At 39.1% G+C, this 21,161-nt stretch overlaps 1 protein-coding gene across 1 annotated transcript in view; it reads right to left on the reverse strand.

The window, feature by feature from the left end:
* Nucleotides 1–21,161, reverse strand: part of LOC140482271 (adenylate cyclase type 10-like) — a 112,858-nt gene that overhangs the window by 9,768 nt on the left and 81,929 nt on the right. Inside the window, exons 17-19 of the mRNA XM_072579462.1 lie at nucleotides 16,224–16,420; nucleotides 8,831–8,983; nucleotides 6,232–6,540 (exon numbers count right to left, since the gene is read on the reverse strand). Coding sequence (XP_072435563.1) covers nucleotides 6,232–6,540; nucleotides 8,831–8,983; nucleotides 16,224–16,420 — 659 coding nt within the window. The remainder of the gene's footprint in view (nucleotides 1–6,231; nucleotides 6,541–8,830; nucleotides 8,984–16,223; nucleotides 16,421–21,161) is intronic.

The following is a 21,161-nucleotide window of genomic DNA, read 5'->3' on the forward strand; positions in this document are numbered from 1 at the left end:
TATGCTGATTTGAAAAAATATAGGGGGTGATGGATTCTCAGGGGAATGTAGTATGAACAGCCAAGTTTCTGGTATTGAGACTAGCTCTAATGCATCGAGGGGTACGTCGGGTTCCAAGAGATTAATTGTGTTAGGGGACTCTCCAGTCCAAGGGACAGACAGACGTTTCTGTGGCCAGCAGTAAAAAATCAGAATGGTATGCTGTTTCCCTGGGGCCAGAATCAAGGATGTCTCAGAGAGGGTGTGGAATCTTCTCAAGGAGGAGAGGGGCCAGTAAGAGGTCATTGTACACATTGGAACCAATGACATAGGAAAGGAAAAGGTTGAGATTCTAAAGGGAGATTACAGAGAGTTAGGCAGGAATTTAAAAAGGAGGTCCTCAACAGTAGTAATATCTGGATTATTCCCAGTGCTACGAGCTAGTGAGGGCAGGAATAGGAGGATAGAGCAGATGAATGCATGGCTGCGGAGCTGGTGTATGGGAGAAGGATTCACATTTTTGGATTATTGGAATCTCTTTTGGGGTAGAAGTGACCTGTACAAGAAGGACAGTTTGCACCTAAATTGGAAGGGGACTAATATACTGGCAGGGAGATTTGCTAGAGCTGCTCAGGAGGATTTAAACTAGTAAGGTGGGGGGGGTGGGACCTAGGGAGATAGTGAGGAAAGTGATCAATCTGAGACTGGTACAGTTGAGAACAGAAGTGATTCAAACAGTCAGGGCAGGGAGGGACAAGGTAGGACTAATAAATTAAACTGCATTTATTTCAATGAAAGGTGCCTAACAGGGAAAGCAGATGAACTCAGGGCATGGTTAGGAACATGGGACTTAGCAATTACAGAAACATGGCTCAGGGATGTGCAGGACTGGCAGCTTAATGTTCCAGGATACAAATACTACAGGAAGAATAGAATGGGAGGCAAGAGATGAGGGGGAGTGGTGTTTTTGATAAGGGATAGCATTACAGCTGTGCTGAGGGAGGATATTCCCAGAAATACATCCAGGGAAGTCATTTGGGTAGAACTGAGAAATAAAAAAGGGATGATCACCTTATTGGGATTGTATTATAGACCCCTAATAGTCAGAGGGAAATTGAGAAACAAACTTGTAAGGAGATCTCAGCTATCTGTAAGAATAATAGGGTGGTTATGGTAGGGGATTTTTAACTTTCCAAACATAGACTGGGACTGCCATAGTGTTAACGGTTTAGATGGAGAGAAATTTGTTAAGTGTGTACAAGAAAATTTTCTGATTCAGTATGTAATGTTTTTAAAGGACCTTGCGATCTTTTTGAATCATCTGAAATTAGGATAATTGATGTTCGGATAACTGAGGTTGTTCTGAATTTGTTTTGCTCATATGTAAAACTCACCCATGAAAACAAATCCTATTATTCTCCAGGAAGTCTCTTTCTCTCTCTCTTGCTGTATCAGTAAAACAAAATCACCATGGCTACAAAAATACTGAAAGTTAATTGTTAAACCTCTTTAAAGACAAATTCAAAAGCCCCATGTCAATAGTTCAAATTACAAATTATTTTAAAATTTATATAAGTTACGCACATTGCATCACAAATGCAAAATCTAAATTCAGAGTCCTATTTAGCAACCATGATTGTATTATTAAACTTCTCTTGATATTCCATCCAGGACTTAAGGATAATGCCTAATTAACACTGACTAGCTCTGCTATCTCTGCCCAACAGTTTAGCTGGAGACATTTCTGTTGCCTAAGCAAAAGAGAAGTTCCTCTTTCAGCTGACTTGTTAAAAAATATATTCATTCATATGACATGTGTGTCACGAGCTAGATATTAAATTATAAAAAAACAAGAACTGCAGACTCTGGACGTCTGAATGAAAAAGAAAGTGCTGAAGAAACTCAGCAGGATTGGCAGAATCTGTGCAGAGAGATACAAAGTTAATGTTTTAAATCCAATGACTACTTTAGTTCTGGACTGAAGGACATTGGAAAATTATATTTCTTCTGCTGTTGACAAAGGAAAAAGAGGACTAAGTGGAAAAGATATTGAGTTTTCTCAGATCTAATGACAAAGGGATTGCTAATTGTAGCAGAGGAGAGATATGGATGTGCAGTAACTGTTAACGGTTGTTGTTGTTGTGTCATCATAGTCTTAACTGACCGTAGGGGCTGCTCTTTCATTAGTGAGAGTAGCAACTGGCTGTGATTTAACCTGAGGGCCAGCAGACCTCAGGTAAGGGTAGAGGTTGAGAAGAAGAGTCCTTCGTGGTAACCTCAAACCAGTGATAGGACCTGAACCCATACTGTTGGCATCACACTGCTTTGCAAACCAACAATCCAACCAACTGACTAAACTGATTCACAATGTTAATGGTAAGAATAATAGAAAGAAGGTCAGCAAACGCATGTAAACAAGACACTGGTTGGGCTGGGGCTCATTAAAATAGAGGACAGAATGTATGTTTTGAAGTTGTTGAGTTCGATGATGAGTCCTGAAGACTGTAGATTGCCTAAGTGGAAAATGAAGTGTTCTTCCTCCAGCTTGCATTGGGTTTTGCTGATAACTGTAACCGGTTAAGGATGAAAAATTAGCATAAATCAAAATATGAAAGAATTATTACAGTGCAGAAGGAGACCAGTTGGCCTATTCTATCTATACTGGCTCTAGGCACGTTTTAACTTGGTGCCAATCTCTTGCCTTTTCCCCTAACATTGTGAGGCAGATGGTGTATTGAAATGGCAAGCAATTGGAAGGCTGTTGTTATTTTTATGAACAGATTGGAAGTGTTCTGCAAAATGGTCATCCAGATTGCATTTGGTCCTACCAACATAAAGGAAGACACATTAGACATTTATGGCTCACATGGGGTCTTTACCACATTGATAACACTAAAAATAGATTGGGTGACTACTCCATTCTGTCCAAAAGAATGATCCCCAACCTTTGAGTTTCATGTCATTTCAAATACACCATCTTGTTTTCATGCTAAAAGTTTTGTCCTTGACATGCAATGCAAAGTCCAATGCAAGCGGAATGAACAGCACCTTACTTTCTACTTAAAGATTTTATTTCCTTCAGGACTCAACATAAAGTACAACAACTCCAGAACATGAACACTGTCCTCTATTTTGAAAACTGACACCCACAAAACATTGCCTTGTTTAAATGGATAGGCTGTCAGCAGAGCTAATCTATTTTCTACTATTCAAACCTATCATTAACACTTACTCTGCAACTATATCGTTTCACCACTTTATGTTAGCACTGCTTTTGCCTTCGCTTTGGACACCCTCACCATCTAGTTTATTCACTCCGCTTACTTCTTACCTTGCAAATAGCACCAAAAAAAATCATTTTCCATCCTCTTTCAGTTCAAAAGAACAGTTACATGGGACCCAGAACATTGACTGTGTTTCTGTCTCCACAGATTTCTTTATAATTATCCATAAGAATGTAGATGTTGCTGATTAGGCTAACATTTATTGCCCTGACAGCAGTTAAGAGTCAACTTAGGCAGACAGGTAAGGTTGAAAACAAAAGAAGGTTCAACTCTAAAGACTGTCTTTAGTGGTTGTGTCCTTGCCCCATGTAAGCCTTTGTTGAAAAGCTATCAGATTCTGCTCTCTATGATGACCGGTCAGTGACCTGACGATGCATGAACTGCCAAGCATGATAGTTCCTTTGATGTTTTCATTGTGAACCCTGGCAGATATTTAAGAGGCAGTACCACTGTTGTGCCAGTAATGCTACATTGGCAGCTGCAGTGAAGAGACATTCTCTTGTGACATTGGAAGCGGATTCCCTTGAGCTGCCCGTAGGCACTGATCACCTCAATCATCATGGTCCAACTACCTTTGCCAGCTGAGATGGCCTCTTGCTGCCATCCACAGATATAAGTCTTCCCTTCTCGCCTGGATAGCCTTCAGCAAATATCTATGAAGGGATTGCTAAATTGTTGCCTCTTCCTTGAATTTCTTAGGGTGAACAGGTGAGATGGGCAAAGGTTGAGTGATGCTCCTGGATTGCAGAGCATTAATGCTGCCTGTTTTCTTTTAAATATGGTACCTGGATGTTAGGGGTGGGGAGGTCCCATCAGATTCAGAACGTCCTGCCTATAATTTTGGCATTTTACATGCACATCCATAAGTCATCAGCTGAGAAGAATATAATATCAGGGGACAATAACTCGGCCCATTCCCAAATGAAGTCCCTCTCTTTTCTCATGCTCACCATGACACTTGCCTCAGAAGAAAAACGTCTACCAAATCTCCACTATCACACAGCCTGTTTTACAATCCCTGGGGTTTTGTGTTATCTTCCAGATTTATCCCTAAGGAATAGAGGTTTTGCACCTGGAGCAAGTAGCAACATTGTAATCCAATGTTAATCAGGTAGGAGTGATATTTTCTTTGTATTTGACAAAATGGCAAAAATAGATGCATCCATTGATAGAAGGCTTAAGACTTTTTTCCTGTTCAGATCTCAGCAGCACCAGGTGCAAATTTGTTTACCAAACAAAAAACAAGGATTCTTCCTTCAATGGGGCTATCAGGAAGATTTGTAGATATTGAAGCCTTTTCTTTGTCTACAGTTTCAAGAAAACTCTGATGCAATAGCTATCACACACTTCTATTGTTGACTTTCCTCCTTTTGTACAAATTGAAACCTTGGGATAGGGTCAATGAATTATATCCAGAAATATAAGCAGGTTAAATCAAAGTCAGACAGAGTACACTATGGGAAGATGCATGAAGGCAAATTTATCTCCATATTTCCTAACAGTTTACCTGCACATTGAGGCTGGTTGCAGGATTGAAAATGATTAAATGGAGCTCATCAGGAGAACTAATTAGCAGTATTGTGGCTGGAAGTTGGAGATCAACTCAAGACATTGTGCTTTTTTTAAATCTGCTTTGAAAGTAAGCAGAGGCTGGAAGAAGACAGCAAGCCAGGCAACATCAGGAGGTGGAGAAGTCAACGTTTCATGTGTAATCCTTCTTCATGACTGGGGTAGGTGTAAGGGGAGCTGCAGATAAAGGGGACCAGGGTATCTCCACTCCACCGCTCTGTCCCCTCACCCCCTTTATCCGCGGCTCCCTTTACACCATCCTGAAGAAGGGTTACACCGGAATGTTGTCTTCTCCACCTCCTGAGGGTGCCTCACTTGCTGCGTTCTTCCAGCCTCCTGCTTGTCTACCTTGGAATCCAGCATCTGCAGGTTTTTTTTGTCTTTTGAAAGTAGGTTGAGAGAAATTAAATTAGAAAATTTCCTGAATAGTAAGGTAGCCATGCTGCATGGGAAAAATTGCAAACTTGAGCACTGCTTGTAACTGAGATTTTAAAAAAAGAAAGTTTGATTTATTAGAAAGAGTGCACTGCAGAATATTGCATCCTGTCAGGTTCTACAATATTTAATTGTTTTTTATATATCATCCATGATTTTATAGTTATTTAGTTACCAACATACAAATGCTTATCGTTCTCATGTTCTCAGTATAGGTTTTGCCACAATTGCAGTTAACCCAAACATTGGATTTTTTTAACATAACACTTCTCCTGAATGCAATCGTCATTAATCCTGGGGTGCTTTTCTCAATTTAATACTATTATCTAATGGGGAACTTACCCTGCATACAGGGGAATGAGATAAACTTTTGATCTCATTCAGAAGTGTTTCATGTTCATTAGTTTTTCTGCACTCTTCAACTGTGATATATTCAGAAGGACCACAGAATGTGCAGCATTTTTCAGCAAAATATTTAGAACTTATATTTGTTGGTGAAGAGCCTCTATATACATAATGTGCTGAACATAATTTATTGTCATATTTTACATAGCAAGATGAATGATTTTTCATTTAGTCTTGGTCTGATGACATCTCACTTCTCTGACATAGGCCACATAATTATTCAGCTACATTTGTAAATAATTTGAAAAAAAAAAGTGAAAACTAATTATTGTTGCTTTAAAATTACCATGTTAAATATGAATTGGTATATATTTCACGAAAACAAACCCACAACTAGTTTCTGTTTGACATAAAAAACTTTTGTCACTGTCATCCAAGTTCTTGCATACCTTTTGGGGATTAAGTGCATTGCAAAATAACTTGTGACATTTTGTTATATAAAAGATTAACTGTAGCACTTACTTCTGGACCAGATTACACATAGATAGCTGTTATGTTTTGAGACACCACAAGAGCTTTAAAAATAATAATTGCAAACTGCAAATTTCCATGTATTTACCTTTCTCATCGCTGTCATCTTCATGTAGATGTTCTTCAGATTCTGGACTATGGATACAGAAACACTGAAGGAGATGGGCATCTTCATTTTCATCCATCGGTGAAGTAAAACCTTCATCAGTCTTTGACGCACACTCAAGTGTTCGTGATTTTACCAAAGAGATAAGTGATTGATTCAATTTTTGTTCAGCACCTTCAGGTAAGATATATCGAAGCATTTTAGTGGTGAAGGTATGTCCAATGATGGATGCACACTTAACAATCACCTGCTCCGTTGTATTCATTTGGTCAAGTTGTGCTAAGGCTATACCTGTAAAGTCAAATTAGTTTATTGTTTTTAATAAACTATATTGTTGTGCTTAGAAGTATAATGGCTAATTCATAAATAATAGGCAACGTAAGTGTTTAGCTGACAGTTGTAGTATTCCACATAGGATGCATTTAAATTTGCAAGTACTACAAAAGAGACCTTTTTTTTTATATATTCCTTTTTTGGATGTGAGCATCTACGGGAAAGCCAGCATTCATTGTCTGTACCGGGGACAGGGAACCTCCAGCCCTTGACCCAAAACTGACCAGTTACTAGATTTAATTGTTGGAATGTCATGTTGTAGCTTTTTAAGACTTTGGTTATGCCACACTTAGAGTATTGCATTCAAGTCTAGTTGCCACATTACATGAAGGACGTGGAGGCATTGGAGAGGGTGCATAAGAGGTTTACCAGGATTAGAGTGTATGAGCTTTAAGGAGAGGCTAGAAAAATTCAAGTTGTTTTCTCTGGAGCAGTGGAGGCTGAGGGGAGACTTGATAGAAGTCTATAAAAGTATAAGGTGCACTACTAGGGTTGACAGTGAGATTTTTTATTTCCCAGAGTTGGAATGTCTAATACTAGGGGGCATGCATTTAAGGTGAGAGGGGGAATTTCAAAGGAGATGTGGGGGCAATTTTTTTACACAGAGAGTGGTTAGAGTCTGGAACACACTGCTGGGGTGGTGCTGGAGGCAGATAGGATAGAGGTGTTTAAGGACCTTTTAGATAAGCGCATGAATGTGCAAGGAATGGAGGGATATGAATCAAAGGCAGACAGAAGGGATTAGTTTAATTTGGCATCATGTTCGGCACAACATCGTGGACCGAAGAGCCCGTTCTTGTGCTGTATAATTCTATATTCTAATCTGACTCACTGAACCTCAGCAAGATCCTGAGACAAACAGCTATCACTAGCAACATAGAAAGCAACTCTAGGTAGAGAAACCAAGCGGTCAGCGCTGTCAATGTAAGAATCCTCTTCACATCTTCCATGCACTCTGCTCTGTCATGCAGCTCTCTACTTCAGACTTGGCATCAACAATCCTTCCATTACCCCTACGGCTCTCACATCTACAGGAGACATTTCTTTTGACATCCTCACTAACTGTAAACCTGCTATTCCTTACACAACCCTTCTTTTGTTCTGCTTAAGTTGTGTCAGATCACAGAGTAGCTCTTGTAATGCACTATTTAAAAAGTTTTTTTTGAATTTTGAATGTGGTCAACGACATGAATGATGATATTGAAGGATGTATTCTGACCAAACATCAGTCCTTGATAGTCCCTTTGCATCTTTTACACACACCTGAACAGGCAGGTGGGTCTTTTCTTTAATGTTTTGTCCAAAAGATGACACAACTGGCAGTGTTGTGCTCCCTTATTACTGACCCTCTGACAGCATAGACACTATCTCAGAACTGACTCACTAATAGTGCAGTGTTCCCTCAGTGTTGACTCTCTGACAACTCATTAAAACAGCAGGTGAGTTTAATATTTCAGTTTTGTCTCTTAAAAATCAAATTAAGCTGTTTTTTCACTGTGTGCGATTTTGTTTTGATTTGTCATCAGTCCCCATCAGGAAAAGATTCTCCATCCCAGTCATGATATTTCATTTTATTTTATTCAAGAATGATTTATCAATGTGGCTCATCCATAAATGAAAGATTATTAATAATAATTGGAGTAATAAAAATCATATGTTTCGCATTAAGGATGTTGAACTGTGCTCATGTTTGTGCAAAAAACAATGTTATTACTTCAATTAATTATTCTCCAAATTTTCCCATAGTGAGTCACAGAATTACTAGTACGTGAACATGGTAATGTTGCAAAATTCACAACATGATGTGTCCCTGAATTTGACTTCCACCCACTGAAGGGAAAATGAAGTAGAGCTGGAGTACTTCATATCTAACAGAGTTCAAAAGTCTCTCCAAAGATAAACTTTAAAATAGCAAAATAACTAGCTTAGGATCTCTTACAATTCCTAGAAATCTTGGATAGGCATTTAGCAACATCTATGTTTTTACTAAGGAATGAAGGGCAAGTGGTTTAAAAATGGAAATAAGCAAAATGCTCTAATGTTATTAATCATTCTTATAATTTTTTGCATTTATCATCAATAAATATTATTGTTGCATTTTTAAACATAGAAACAAATCACTATTAAATGTATTCATGTATATAATGTAAGAGAAGTTAATGCTAAAACTTGGTCTTCCGTTTTCATACCAACTATAGCAACTAACATGAAAATGCCAATTTTAAGCTAACTTTAATTGTAGTCCCACCTTTAAGTGTAAGCGGAATTGTAATTTCCTGTAGATTTACTGTTTCTCCTATTGTACATATAAACTGTTGATTTTCAGCGGCAGCTTTTCGGTCTAGTGTTATTACTTTGCGGCATTTTTGCCCTTCCACACCAGAAACATTTAATAACTTGCCTTTGAAAATTGAAAACACAAATTGTGAACAAAATACTTAGAAAACAACCACACTAAAATACTGTGTCTTTGAAATGCAGAGAAATAACACTGTATCCTTTCTCTCTACTACAAGCTATTCATTGGGAATTTAAATGTATTTCCCCGATTCTTGTCACTTGTAAATAATGGGCATAGATTTAGTGGTACCTCTGCTCAATAGTTTTAAGTTTGCAATGGCTTACAAAGGAAATTACATTTTGGAATGTTGGGAGCTGATGGAGCATATGCAACAAGATGGAAAGCAGCATGAAAAGGAAAAGTGAGCAATATTTTAAAGACGAAACAATCCATCAATTGGAATAAATGCAATTGCAAAGAAATGTTAACAAAGGATTCAATCCAAAACAATGGCAAAAGATTTCGGCATAAGATGATTGCTGTACCTGAATTTGACCTGCATGGGTCAGATGATGTGGCAGCAGAAGTCTAAAAATGTCAATGATTTCAGCAGGAGTGGCAATTCAGGGACTTATACTGTGATCTTGTACTGAAGCCCACGAATACACAGAAGGGAGTCAGGCAATGAGAAGGGGTCATCAAAGACTTGGGATGGGTGTGAGAAGGAGAAAATGTACAGTAGATATCATACAAAGAATTAAACTAGATGACTCATTTGATAATGAATATAAATTGTGATTAATGTTTACAGCAGAAGAGAAGAGCGTGAGAGGGACATTATGTCAGGGCTTTCAGATTTTGAAACAACCTTGTGATAACAGCACAAAGCTGCTCCTTACCAGCTACATATAGCACAACATGGGCAGAGATGAGCAGAAAACAAAAACACATGGAGAGCTAGGCAGAAGACTAACGTCTAGCCATGTGATAAGACACAATCTGCCGAGATCAAAGAGAAGCATATCGAACAGACATGGGGTTTAGAATTCATGATATGGTCTTTCAATAATGTAATAGCAAGATTAGAGCCTGGTATATCTCTGAATTTCTTTTATTCGTTCACAGGATGAGGGCATCACTGGCTGTCCAACATTTATTGCCCTTTGCAGAGGGCAGTTTAAGAGTCAACACCATTACTGTGGGTCTGGAGTCACATATAATCCAGATGAGGTAAGATGGCAGTTTCCTTCCCGAAAGAAAAGTAGTAAATCAGATGGGTATTTCCAATATTCAACATGGATTTATGGTCATCATTAGACTCATAATTCCAGATTTTTATTGAAGTCAAATTCCATAAACTGCTGTAGTGGAATTCAATCCCAGCCCCCAGAATATTACCTGGGAGTTTGAATGAACAGTTTTATGATACTACTAGGCTACTACTTCACCTTAATTAGGCCTAATATGTAATAGAAAATGACTGAGTCTTATATCTTTTAAGATAGGTCTGGGTTGCATCAAGTTGTTTGGAAGATTTGTCACCATGAGGCCTAGCGAGTTCTCTGGTCATACCTACCAAGACCCCGACAGTGTCTCTCATTTCTGAATTCTATGTCCATAAACCCCCACCTCCCACTGCACTCCCACACCTCCCCCCCCCCCCCCCCCCCCCCCCGCCCCCCACCCCCCAACCTCCACTCCACTGCACTCCATCTTAGCCTGCATTATTCCCACTCGGTGGATATTGCCAAAAGATTAGCATCCCTTGTACTGGTGTCATCTTTAAAAGCCTGTTGTGCAGTCAGGTAAGGACTGTCAGTCTGGAGTTGCCCTGTCTGTTTGTTGATTTTTACCCCAGAAATAATAGTTGTGGATGTCTTGCCAGATGGGGTGTTGCTGACATGAGACTTTCTCCTTCTCCTAGGACCAGTAGTAGAGGCCACAACACCAGACCATGTCAGCTTTGTCTGAGGTTGTTACCCAGTTAAAGCAGTCTCACCTATCTGGAGGAATGTCCAGTACGAAAGGCAGATGGTCAATGACCTTCCTACTCTGCCAGGGTAATTTCCACAATCTTCCCTCCAATACATCACACTCAGTCTATCCTTGTTACTATATATCTCCCATCAAGGTTTAAGCTCTACCACTCTCATTATTGCCTCTTAGTCTTCCCCATTTGGTCTCACCCACTCCAACCGCCAATACCACTAACTACATGTTTTCTGCATCATTTACTAACTTTGTTCAGGACACCTCAGTACCTGCATTAATTGTATTGGCTATATTATCCACTTCCATGTTCTGTAATACCAATCTTTCTCTCAATCCAGGAGGGAAATGGAGCACAATAGATTAGACATACTCAAGACAGGTGGTAGGTTACCCAACATTCAGTTACTAACCCCTTTTGAGGAGAGTGTTCTGAGTTTAACCATCCTGAGGAGGGTCTGGAGTCAATCAGATTTCGAAGGCTAATTTTGACTTAAAATACCGAGAATCCTTGGGCAAAAGCTATCGCCTGAGATTTGAGTGAAGATTTTTGAGAACCAAGACAAGCTTTCTGGCTTTGTAGCTGTGCTAAACAAGTCCTCAGGCCCTGATGGGTTTCATTCTTGGGTTTTAAGAGAAATAGCAAGTGAGATAGTTGATGCATTAGTTTTAATTTTGCAAAACTCTTTGTTTCAGGGGAAATTCATTAGATTGGAAGAAAGCTAATGTAACTCCTTTCCACAAAACAGGAGGCAGAAAGCAGGAGACTAAAAGCTAATCAGTTTAACATCATCATAGGGAACCGTAAAGGTAATATTACAGATATTATTACAAGGCATTTGGAAAGGTTCCAGGTGTGGCTAACATGGGCTTTTCAGATGGGAAATCACGTCTAACTAATTTATTGAGCTCTCGGAAATAATTGGTCCTTTAAAAAGGGGAACCAATGGATGTAATATATTTAGATTTCCAGAAGGCATTTGATAAGATATCACATCAAAGGTAATTGCAGAAAAATAAAAGCTAATGATTGTAGGAGATAACAAATTGGCTTGCTAACAGGAAGCAGAGAGTAGGAATAAATGGGACATTTTTATGCTGACAGGATGCCATGAATTGTGTACCAGAGCTTGGTGCTGGGGTCTCAAGTTTTTATAATTTATATAAATTATTTGAGTGAAGGGATTGAAGATATGGTAGCTACATTTGCTGATGTCACAAAGATAGTAAGTTACAAAGAGAACGTAAAGAGGCTACAAAGGCTATAGATATGCAACATTCTGGCAAATGTGGAAATGTGTGTAGTTGCAATTTTGGCAGAAAGAATAAAAAAGCTTATTGTTTAATGTATATGATATGACATTGCAAAGTTCTGAGATGCAGAGAGATCTGTGTCCTAGTGTATGAATCGTAGAAGATTAGAATTCAGATACAGCATGTAATTAGGAAAATTAACAATGTAATGTTTTATTACAAAGGGAGTTGAATGCAAAAATAGGAAGGATTTACTTTAGTTCTACAGGGCACTGGGGAGACCCAATCTGGAGTTCTTTGTGGAATACCGGTCACCATATCTATGGAAGGATGTTGATACGCTAGTGTTCAGAGTTTACTGAACTAATACCCAGAATGAGAGGATTGCCTTAAGAGGAAAGGCAAAACAGGCTAGCCCTATATCCTCTGAAGTTTAGAAGAATCACAGGTTACTTAAGTGACACATATAAAACCTGAAAGGACTTCATCAGGTGAATGTTGAAAGGATGTTTTCTCTTTTGGGAGAATCCAAAACTAGGGGTCATAGTTTAGAAAAAAAGGGTCACCCATTTAAGACAAAGACAAGAAAATAATATTTATAAGTTTTTGGAATTCCCTTCCTCACAAAGCAGTGAATGTAGAATCTTTAAATAATTTTAAAGTAGAGGTAGATAGATTCTTGATTATCAAGGCATGAAAGATGATTAGGGTAAGCAGGGGTGAGGTTAAAATTGAATTGAATGATGGTGAGACTGTTAACACAGTTGGTTCTGCTATAATGCGGTAGTTCCATTCTTAGGAAATCTCGTGTAATAGGGAAATCACACAAATTTAAACTAATGGAACCAGAATAGCATTATAACTAATACACATTTTAAAAGTTTGCGCTTTAGGAACAGTGTCACAAATTTGGCAATCGCATTACAGTGAACGTGCATTAACAAAACACACATTATATCAGAATGACCTATACCTTACTCTTGTGCCTTATTCACATGGTTCACGTGTTTTTAAATGGCAAGGTAAGAAAGTTGTAGTATGAGCCTGGTATCTCTGGTTCAGGGTGGAAAGCACAAAAAGGCAAGGCAAGGCAGGGATACTGTGAGCATTCAGCTATACTCACAGCATGAGTGCTATAAGAGTATGTAAACAGTTCACTTGTGAAAATCATAAAACATGGTATGACATTAAGATTGGCATTTGTCACATGATTCTGCCAAACATCTTGCCCATGTAAGACCCCTGTAGGATTTTAGGTGAAAGTGAGTACTGCAGATGCTGAAGATTAAAGAGTGTGGAGCAGGATGTAGGGTTTTTGCCCAAAATATCGATTTTCCTGCTCCGGATGCTGCCTGACCTGCTGTGTTTTTCCAGGACCACACCCCTGTAGGATTTTGCCCCACGTTCGAAAGAAACCTAAGTTTGAAGACAGAGCATGACCTAGCCTTCTGCACAATGTTATGAAGATGTGAGTGTACTGTATCTTTAAGAGAGTTAAAAGCTAGCAGAACTACCTGACAGAACCAAGTGTTCTGTAAACGCATACAATGTAACACCTGGTGGAAAGCTAGATTAGCTGGTTGCCTGGAAATGACAAACCAGATTTGAATTTGGCGATTTGGTTTAAATTATACCCTGAAAAATACCAAACTCCAATCCAGTTTGAATTTATTATACTGACAACCTTAAAAGCCAATGACACAATCCGATGCTTTGGGGATATAAGACTGGGGAAAACTGAACAGTTGGGAGGAGAACTGCCACACCACCAGCAGATGTAGAGACTGCCCAAAAAATAGCTCTCTTAAAGGTACCTTTACTGATACATGGTCTGTGATGCATAATCCCTAAGAAGAAGAAAGGAAGACATAGGAAGCTCCAATTAGAAGATTTGACAGCTGGCTGATTTTGAAAACTTTAAGTTTTGGTAAATCTTAATTGGTGGGGTTTTATCAGACTAGTGTTGTAGAAGGGGAAGGTAAAAGATAGGTTAGAGGAAGGAGTTGTGAATTGTTGTTAGTTAATTATTCTCTGTTATACTTTAAGAAATAAAGTTGTTAATTTTTACTTTAAATAGTTTTTGGCTTCTCAAATTTTCACAGATTACTGCATGTGACAAATCTTTTCTGTGTTGCTGGTTTGACTTAAGCAGGAGAGTTTACCCTGTATTGTAACAATGTCTACCTTGAATAAGACTCATGAATATGGGCATACATCAACACAAGAAAGCAATAATGTCCTGGGAATCCTTAACTATGACAGTGGATGAAGTGGAGGTGATAATGACTTCAAAATGAATTTAGACCAGTACTTGAGTGAAATAAAGTTGTTGAGCCATTGGAATAGAATGGGGGTATTGAAACTGATTAATGCTGTATAGGGAATTGACATGGATTCTGTGTGGGACATACCTCCTTCTCTGACATAATGACTCTACAACTGTAAAGCAAGTTCTTTTGGGCCTCATGGCAATGCACTAGATGGCAGGAGGGTATCAGCGGGTGGCAGTCTGAAGGTCGTGTCTGACATCTTCCCATTAATATGCTGTTCTGCTTGTAACAGGAAAGGCTTCTTGGTGAAACCACTTAAGTAGCCAAATTGGGCTCTCTTCACACCCCAAAGAGAATTTTACCAACAATAGAAGGGGTGAGCCTGCCACTGCTCAGGGAAACAACCAGATGAATTATACTCATGTCCCAGAGGCTTCCGGATCAAATACCTTCTTATTTCAGGACTCGGGGGACAGTAGTGGAATTATCCCTGAGGCAATGGCTGTCCCCACAGCAATGGCATGGTCTGCCCTCAGAGACCATTTGGGTCCCTCTCTGGGCCTTCCGCTCCATGGGCTACCTATCTTGTTCCCAAACACCACCAAAATGTCTTCAAGGTGAAATGACTATCATTTATAGTTCTGGAAATGTGGTTTTGGCAAATGGGACATCATCCTTAGTATGCGGGTAGCCCTGGTGGCAGGTACTTAATTGGCTTCTGAAAACAAAGTGAGACCCTAAGTCTGACCACTTGTGGAAATGAGAGGACTCCCAAATGTTAGGCTCTGCTGTCTCTGCAAGATTCTGCTCAATGAGAATGTGGAAAAATCCAATGAGCGAGGTTTAGAAATGTTGTTTAGAATAGATACATGTTGTTTAGAATACATCAAGACCAGATTACTTTTAAAACTTAAACTTTCAAACTGTCAGGTGTTAATTCTCCGATAATTCCTATTATTGCAAATCCTATTATTTGCACGTAAATATCCATAAATACTTTTTAATCTTACTATTGTGAAAAATAGCTCATAAACTTTTAAATAAGAACGGTTGTAACACTCTGATCTCTATTTTTGCATAAAAACTGACACTGCAATATCAAGTCTGGATCAAAGATGAGCCCAGAGATGAACCTTTACCATACTTAAAGTGTATGTTTTAGTATTGTCTATTCTGTATGCTTAACACATGCGTTGAAAAGGTGGAAAGAACTCAGTTTAATAACTCCAAATAATATGATTTCAGCTACAGCAGATCTCTATAACTGCTGGAGTGGAGAACCAGCCTATCTTATCTATTCAATTCCTATAGCAGGTTGAACCCTCAAAAGCTCCAAGTCGGAGGCTAGAGTGTGACCAAACAAGCCAAACTGAAGCTTTTTCACTCTTTGCACTTGTTGTAACATGTGGGTATATTGGAGAAGCTTGGATTTTTCTCATTAGAGCAGAGAAAGCTGCAGGAGACTGAATAGCATGCTATTCAATTTAGGTATTAAAAATGATATAAATCTACCTATGATGTTTTGGTTTGTCAAATGGTGAAATTGTAACAATCAATTTCCAAACTAACAAAACTAGAAGGGATCTAAGATATGGATTTTCTCAAAGAGGGTTGGCAAACTCAGGAATACACATCTTGAATGGTGAGGGAAGCATTATTGTAGGAACTCTTAAAAGGCAAATTGCAATGTACTTGGAAAAAAACACTAATTTTTCAGGGTTAGGGGACAAAACATGGTGATGTGTAGCTAAATTGAACAGCTCTCTCCACCATCTGGCATGGGCACAACAAAACAAACAGCCCCTTTCTATGCTGCAAGACCTATTTGATGTACCCTACAGACTTGCTTTTTTTTCTGTTTTCCCTTTGCAAAACTGAATCAGAAGAAACAGTGATCTTCTTTCTACTGTAAGCAAATACAGCATCACTTTCATCATCGTCATCCTCATCTAATGGTTCCAGGAGTATGAGATCACTATAATAGAGACTTCTAAGTATTTCTTCACAGTAGTACGGTACGCCATAGCTGCGTTCTGTCAGTAACCTGGCAAAGTAAAGAAAGCCCATGCAAGGAATATAATAGTTTGTTACAAAATAAGTAATTATACATATTTTCAATACTGCTTTCTATTTATATAGGACCTGCAAAGTAGCAAATTATGATTTGATGAACATTTTGCCTAACGTTTAAGCACTTTGGATACTTTTCTCAATGGAAACAATAGACCCACATTATTAAATGCCAGTGTTGGACTGGGGTGTACAAAGTTAAAAATCACACAACACCAGGTTATAGTCCAATTAAACCTGTTGGACTATAATCTAGTATTGTGTGATTTTTAACTTATTATGTGCCAGCAACCAGTGAAGGATTTCTGGATTTTGCAATAGGCATTTATTTTACAAGAGAGGCAATCAACATAGTGCTTGGTAAAATGCAGGAATGGGAGCATTGATGACACTAGTATTAGCATATTAAGCTGCACTTTCTTTGCTGTTGCCTTTGTCATTTCAATGCTGCTGAAACTCTACTCCATGTCTTCACAATTTCAAGGTTTGACTTCTCCAATAAACCTTTAGTTAATCTGTCCATGCCTATAATCCACAAGTCACAACATGTATTACCTGTAATTTTTCCTGCTATTGTGTGGCTCTTTGAGGTCTGTGCATGGCAATAGCTCTTAGAACCAGACATCAACACTTTTGCACACCAGTTGGCATGTGTGGAGCCTTTTAAATGGCTACACAGCTGCTTAAATTCCCCAGTGGCACAAGTGTGTGATAATATTATAGCTTTAAGATGAGTGTTCTATCCTTGTTTCTTTTAGAGACAAATTGAGGGACAAGTGCAAAGAAGTCTGTGAGTTGCTAAACAACTTGTGACGCCTTGAGGATTTTAAAAGTTGGAACAATAGAAGCAGCTTCAGTAGGTGTGATCAAGATCTCACTGATTCTGGATTTTTAGCCAGCCTTTTGCAGTTGTTGCTGGAGTCTCAGCAGGGTTGGAAGGCAGTGAATCTCTCCTGGCTGCTTCTCTCTCTGTCTGGGGAAGCTGCTGCATGTGTCTCGGGAGGTTGGCGGGGGGGGGGGGGGGGGGGGGGGGAAGTGGAGGAGAGATGTTGGGGAGGTCTGGTCTGGTCCATTTATCTTAAACTACCCACAACATATTTAATTTGCACTGGAATCCATGTTCCTGTCAGTTGACTTCAAAAGTCCTAACTTTCAAAATATCCATTGCTTTGTTTCACTCTGCATTAAAGCACCATGTGAAAGTCTGGAAGCCAAATGGGCTGTATTTGAAAATAAGTAATGGTGCTACTCTCTTCAGCACCATCCTAACTGTGTACTGGGACTTTTGTGCTTTTCAGATGCTTTAACTATGCCATGAGGAGTGGGGTGAGTGGCATATGGAAATGAGCATCCATGAGTTATTATGGCTGTTACAAGCTTTATGTTAGAAATCTGCTTCTGTTTTATTCAAGGGCATTTAATCTTTATATTGTTAATCTTAGGCTACTCCTTGGTTTCCACAAGACACCACAGAGGTCACTCATTCAATCAGTTTTTTCCCCCCTGTTCTCTAGAAATCTTTGCTAAATATTTCCATGTTTGCTCATCCTTCCTAACTTTCCAAAAAGCTCCTTAGAGCCTGCTCCATTAATCTTGCCTTCGGTCTTTGCTATCAACAATGCCATTTGACTTTGCCAGCCATCACCACAACTTTCTCCTTAAATAAAGTGTTTGGATAATTTCCTGCAGTAAGGAGTGCTATGGAAATTAAAAGTAACATTTTCTCCATCTACTTCACAGCATGAATTACACTGCAAGTTAAGTGTAAGCTTGATTTGGTTAGCAGCATGCTTAATTCTGGGTCAGAATCTTGTCGATTTAAGCTGACTTCATGATTTAGCTCATCTTTGAGACTGACATTTTCATATACTGTTTCGTGGAACAGAAATGTGTTAAGATCTGCTTTTGGATACAAAATAGTCTTTGCTCTTTGGCATGGGTTAGATGCCAAGGTCAATGGAAGTATCTTTTAAATGCCTAATCTTATCAAGTACACCTCTGATCAAGTCACCACAATTATCTCTATCAATCACTAAACATATATATGCATATGCTTTGACTCATGCTCTCAAACTCACTGATGGAAATTATCTTAAGAGAGAGAGAAGGTAAGTTTTGGGACAATTGGTAAATTGGGAATTGGGATTGAGGTTACTGGTGATACTGTTTAATGCTCTGGTTAAAAAATTATCTAGGCGACGGGTCTCTTTTGTTTCCTGTTCTGTCTCATGCACTTCAGCTTCTTGCCTCATAGAATCATAGAGATGTATAGCAAGGAAACAGACCCTTTGTCCAAATCGTCCATATTGATGAGATATCCCAACCTAATCTAGTCCCATTTGCCAGCACCTCTAAACCCTTCCTATTCATAGATCCATCCAGATGCCTTTTAAATGTTGCCATTGTACCAGCCTCCACCACTTTCTCTGGCAGCTGATTCCATACATGCACCTTTGCATGAAAATACTGCCCCTTAGGTCCCTTTTATATCTTCCCCCTCTCACCCTAAACCTATGCTCTCTCGTTCTGGACTATTCACCCTATCCATGCCCCTCATGATTTTATAAACGTCTACGTGGTCACCTCTCAGCCTTCAAAGCTCCAGGGAAAACAGAACCAACCTAATTAGCCTCTCCCTATAGCTCAAATCCTCCAACCCTGGCAACATCCTTGTAAATCTTTTCCGAACCCTTTCAGATTTCACAACATCTTTCCAATAGGAAGGAGACCAGAATTGCATGCAATATTCCAAAAGTGGCCTAACCAACATCCTGTACAGCCACAACATGACCTCCCAACTCCTGTACTCAATACTCTGACCAATAAAAGAAAGCATACCAAACACCTTCTTCACTATCCTATCTACCTGTGACTCTACATTCAAAGAGCTATGAATGTGCACTCCAAGGTCTCTGTTCAGCAACACTCCCTAGGACCTTAGCATTAAGTGTATAAGTTCTGCTAAGATTTGCTTTCCCAAAATGCAGCAACTCGCATTTATCTAAATTAAACTCCATCTGCCACTCCTCAGCCCATTGGCTCATCTGATCAAGATCCCATGGGAATCTGAGGTAACCTTCTTCGCTGTCCACTACACCTCCAATTTAGTGTCACTGTAGTTTTGCTGAGGGTTTGTTTTGTTTATGATAGTGAAATTGTGCAGTGAGTAGTAGACTGCAAAGTCTTGGCATCCAATCGGCTGAGTTCCACAGGGTTTCCTAGAGCAGGAAAAGTAGCAGAATAGTTGCTTTAGCTCATTCATGGTTTGCTGTTTCTGGTGGACACCATGGCTCTCATTATATGCCTTCTCTACACTTTGATGGGTTGCAAATTGCAATCATGAGTCATGTCATCAATAAGTAGCTCTGTTGCCCAGAAACCACTCATTTAGCTTCTGTAAGCTGCCACAGGATGATCTACATGACACATTGCCTATGTTCCCACATGCAGCTGCACCCTAAAGGCATGAAATTCCGACACAGGTCTGTAACAGGCATGTGCACACCAATGAATTTGCTCACTCTGCATCTTTTTACAGGAGAAAATAAAATTAAGTTAGCATTCAATGTATTGAAAGCCTTTACACATTATGTAACTGTGCACTGTAGCTACGATGCATCACTACTACATCTGGCTGCAAGGGGTAACGTAAGGGGAGCCAGATGCATCATGGTTCATGGTCAGGGTCACCTTGCAATCCTTGTCCTACTTTGAGATTGTAGTTGTTGCTGCATCAGTTGGCAGATTCCAGTGAGGATTGCCTTAGTGCAGCACAGACATTCCAAATGTTGGTCATCATGAGATTCAGGTTGGAGAATTGTCCCTAGCACCTTGGCTAGCTATGACCGCTTGCTATGAGCCCTTCTCCTACTCTCCCTCTGAGCTGTTTGACTGGCTTTAAGTCACAGCATTGTCATGTTTAGAAGGAAGCTTTTTGGCCTTGTGTCTGCACATACAATCTTACACATTGTTCTTTTTCAAATAACAGTCTTTGATCAATTGAACCTGCCTCCACCCAGTTCCAAATGACAGATTGTTTTCACATTGCTTTTGTTTTTTTTTCATCAATTACTTTAAACCTGTGCCCTTTACTTCTCGATCCTTTACCTCTCTATCTATTCTGTCTCGACCCCTCAAGATTTGAAAATTCCTAGTTTCTCAAATCTATCTTCATAACTGAAATTCCTCATCTCTGGAACAATATTAAATTGTTTCTGCACTTTCATCTATCCTAAAAATGGTGCCCAGACTGGACACAATACTACTCCACTGAGGCCAAAACTATTTTTTTATATAGTGTCAACACAACCTCTGTTCCCAACCAACTTGAAAAGTGGGTTGATTATTCAGCCCCACTACTCTTGGGCTCACATAAAAATAAATAACTTAATCAAAGTACACAAGTTTATCTGTTTGATGGAATCGGGTGAATAGAAAACACTGACTAGATTTCTGCTGTTTATTACAAATAAATATTTTGTAGTCACAGGTAAATGTATAATTCTACTAATTGAAACTTTTTAAAAATAAATTCCCACACATGAGACATACAGCCATAGATAAAATGGTGGTTTGAGGAAGATGGATTCACAATTGAGGAATTGTTGAAAATGTTCTTTTTAGGATTAGTGATAGTATGGTTAGCTTGAAGAAGAGAGACACAATTGTATGAACCAAAGGAATTTTGTCCATTTGACATTGGTCTATAGATTGCC

The sequence above is a fragment of the Chiloscyllium punctatum genome, chromosome 10, assembly GCF_047496795.1.
Source record: "Chiloscyllium punctatum isolate Juve2018m chromosome 10, sChiPun1.3, whole genome shotgun sequence".
In the NCBI taxonomy this organism is placed as follows: Eukaryota; Metazoa; Chordata; class Chondrichthyes; order Orectolobiformes; family Hemiscylliidae; genus Chiloscyllium; species Chiloscyllium punctatum.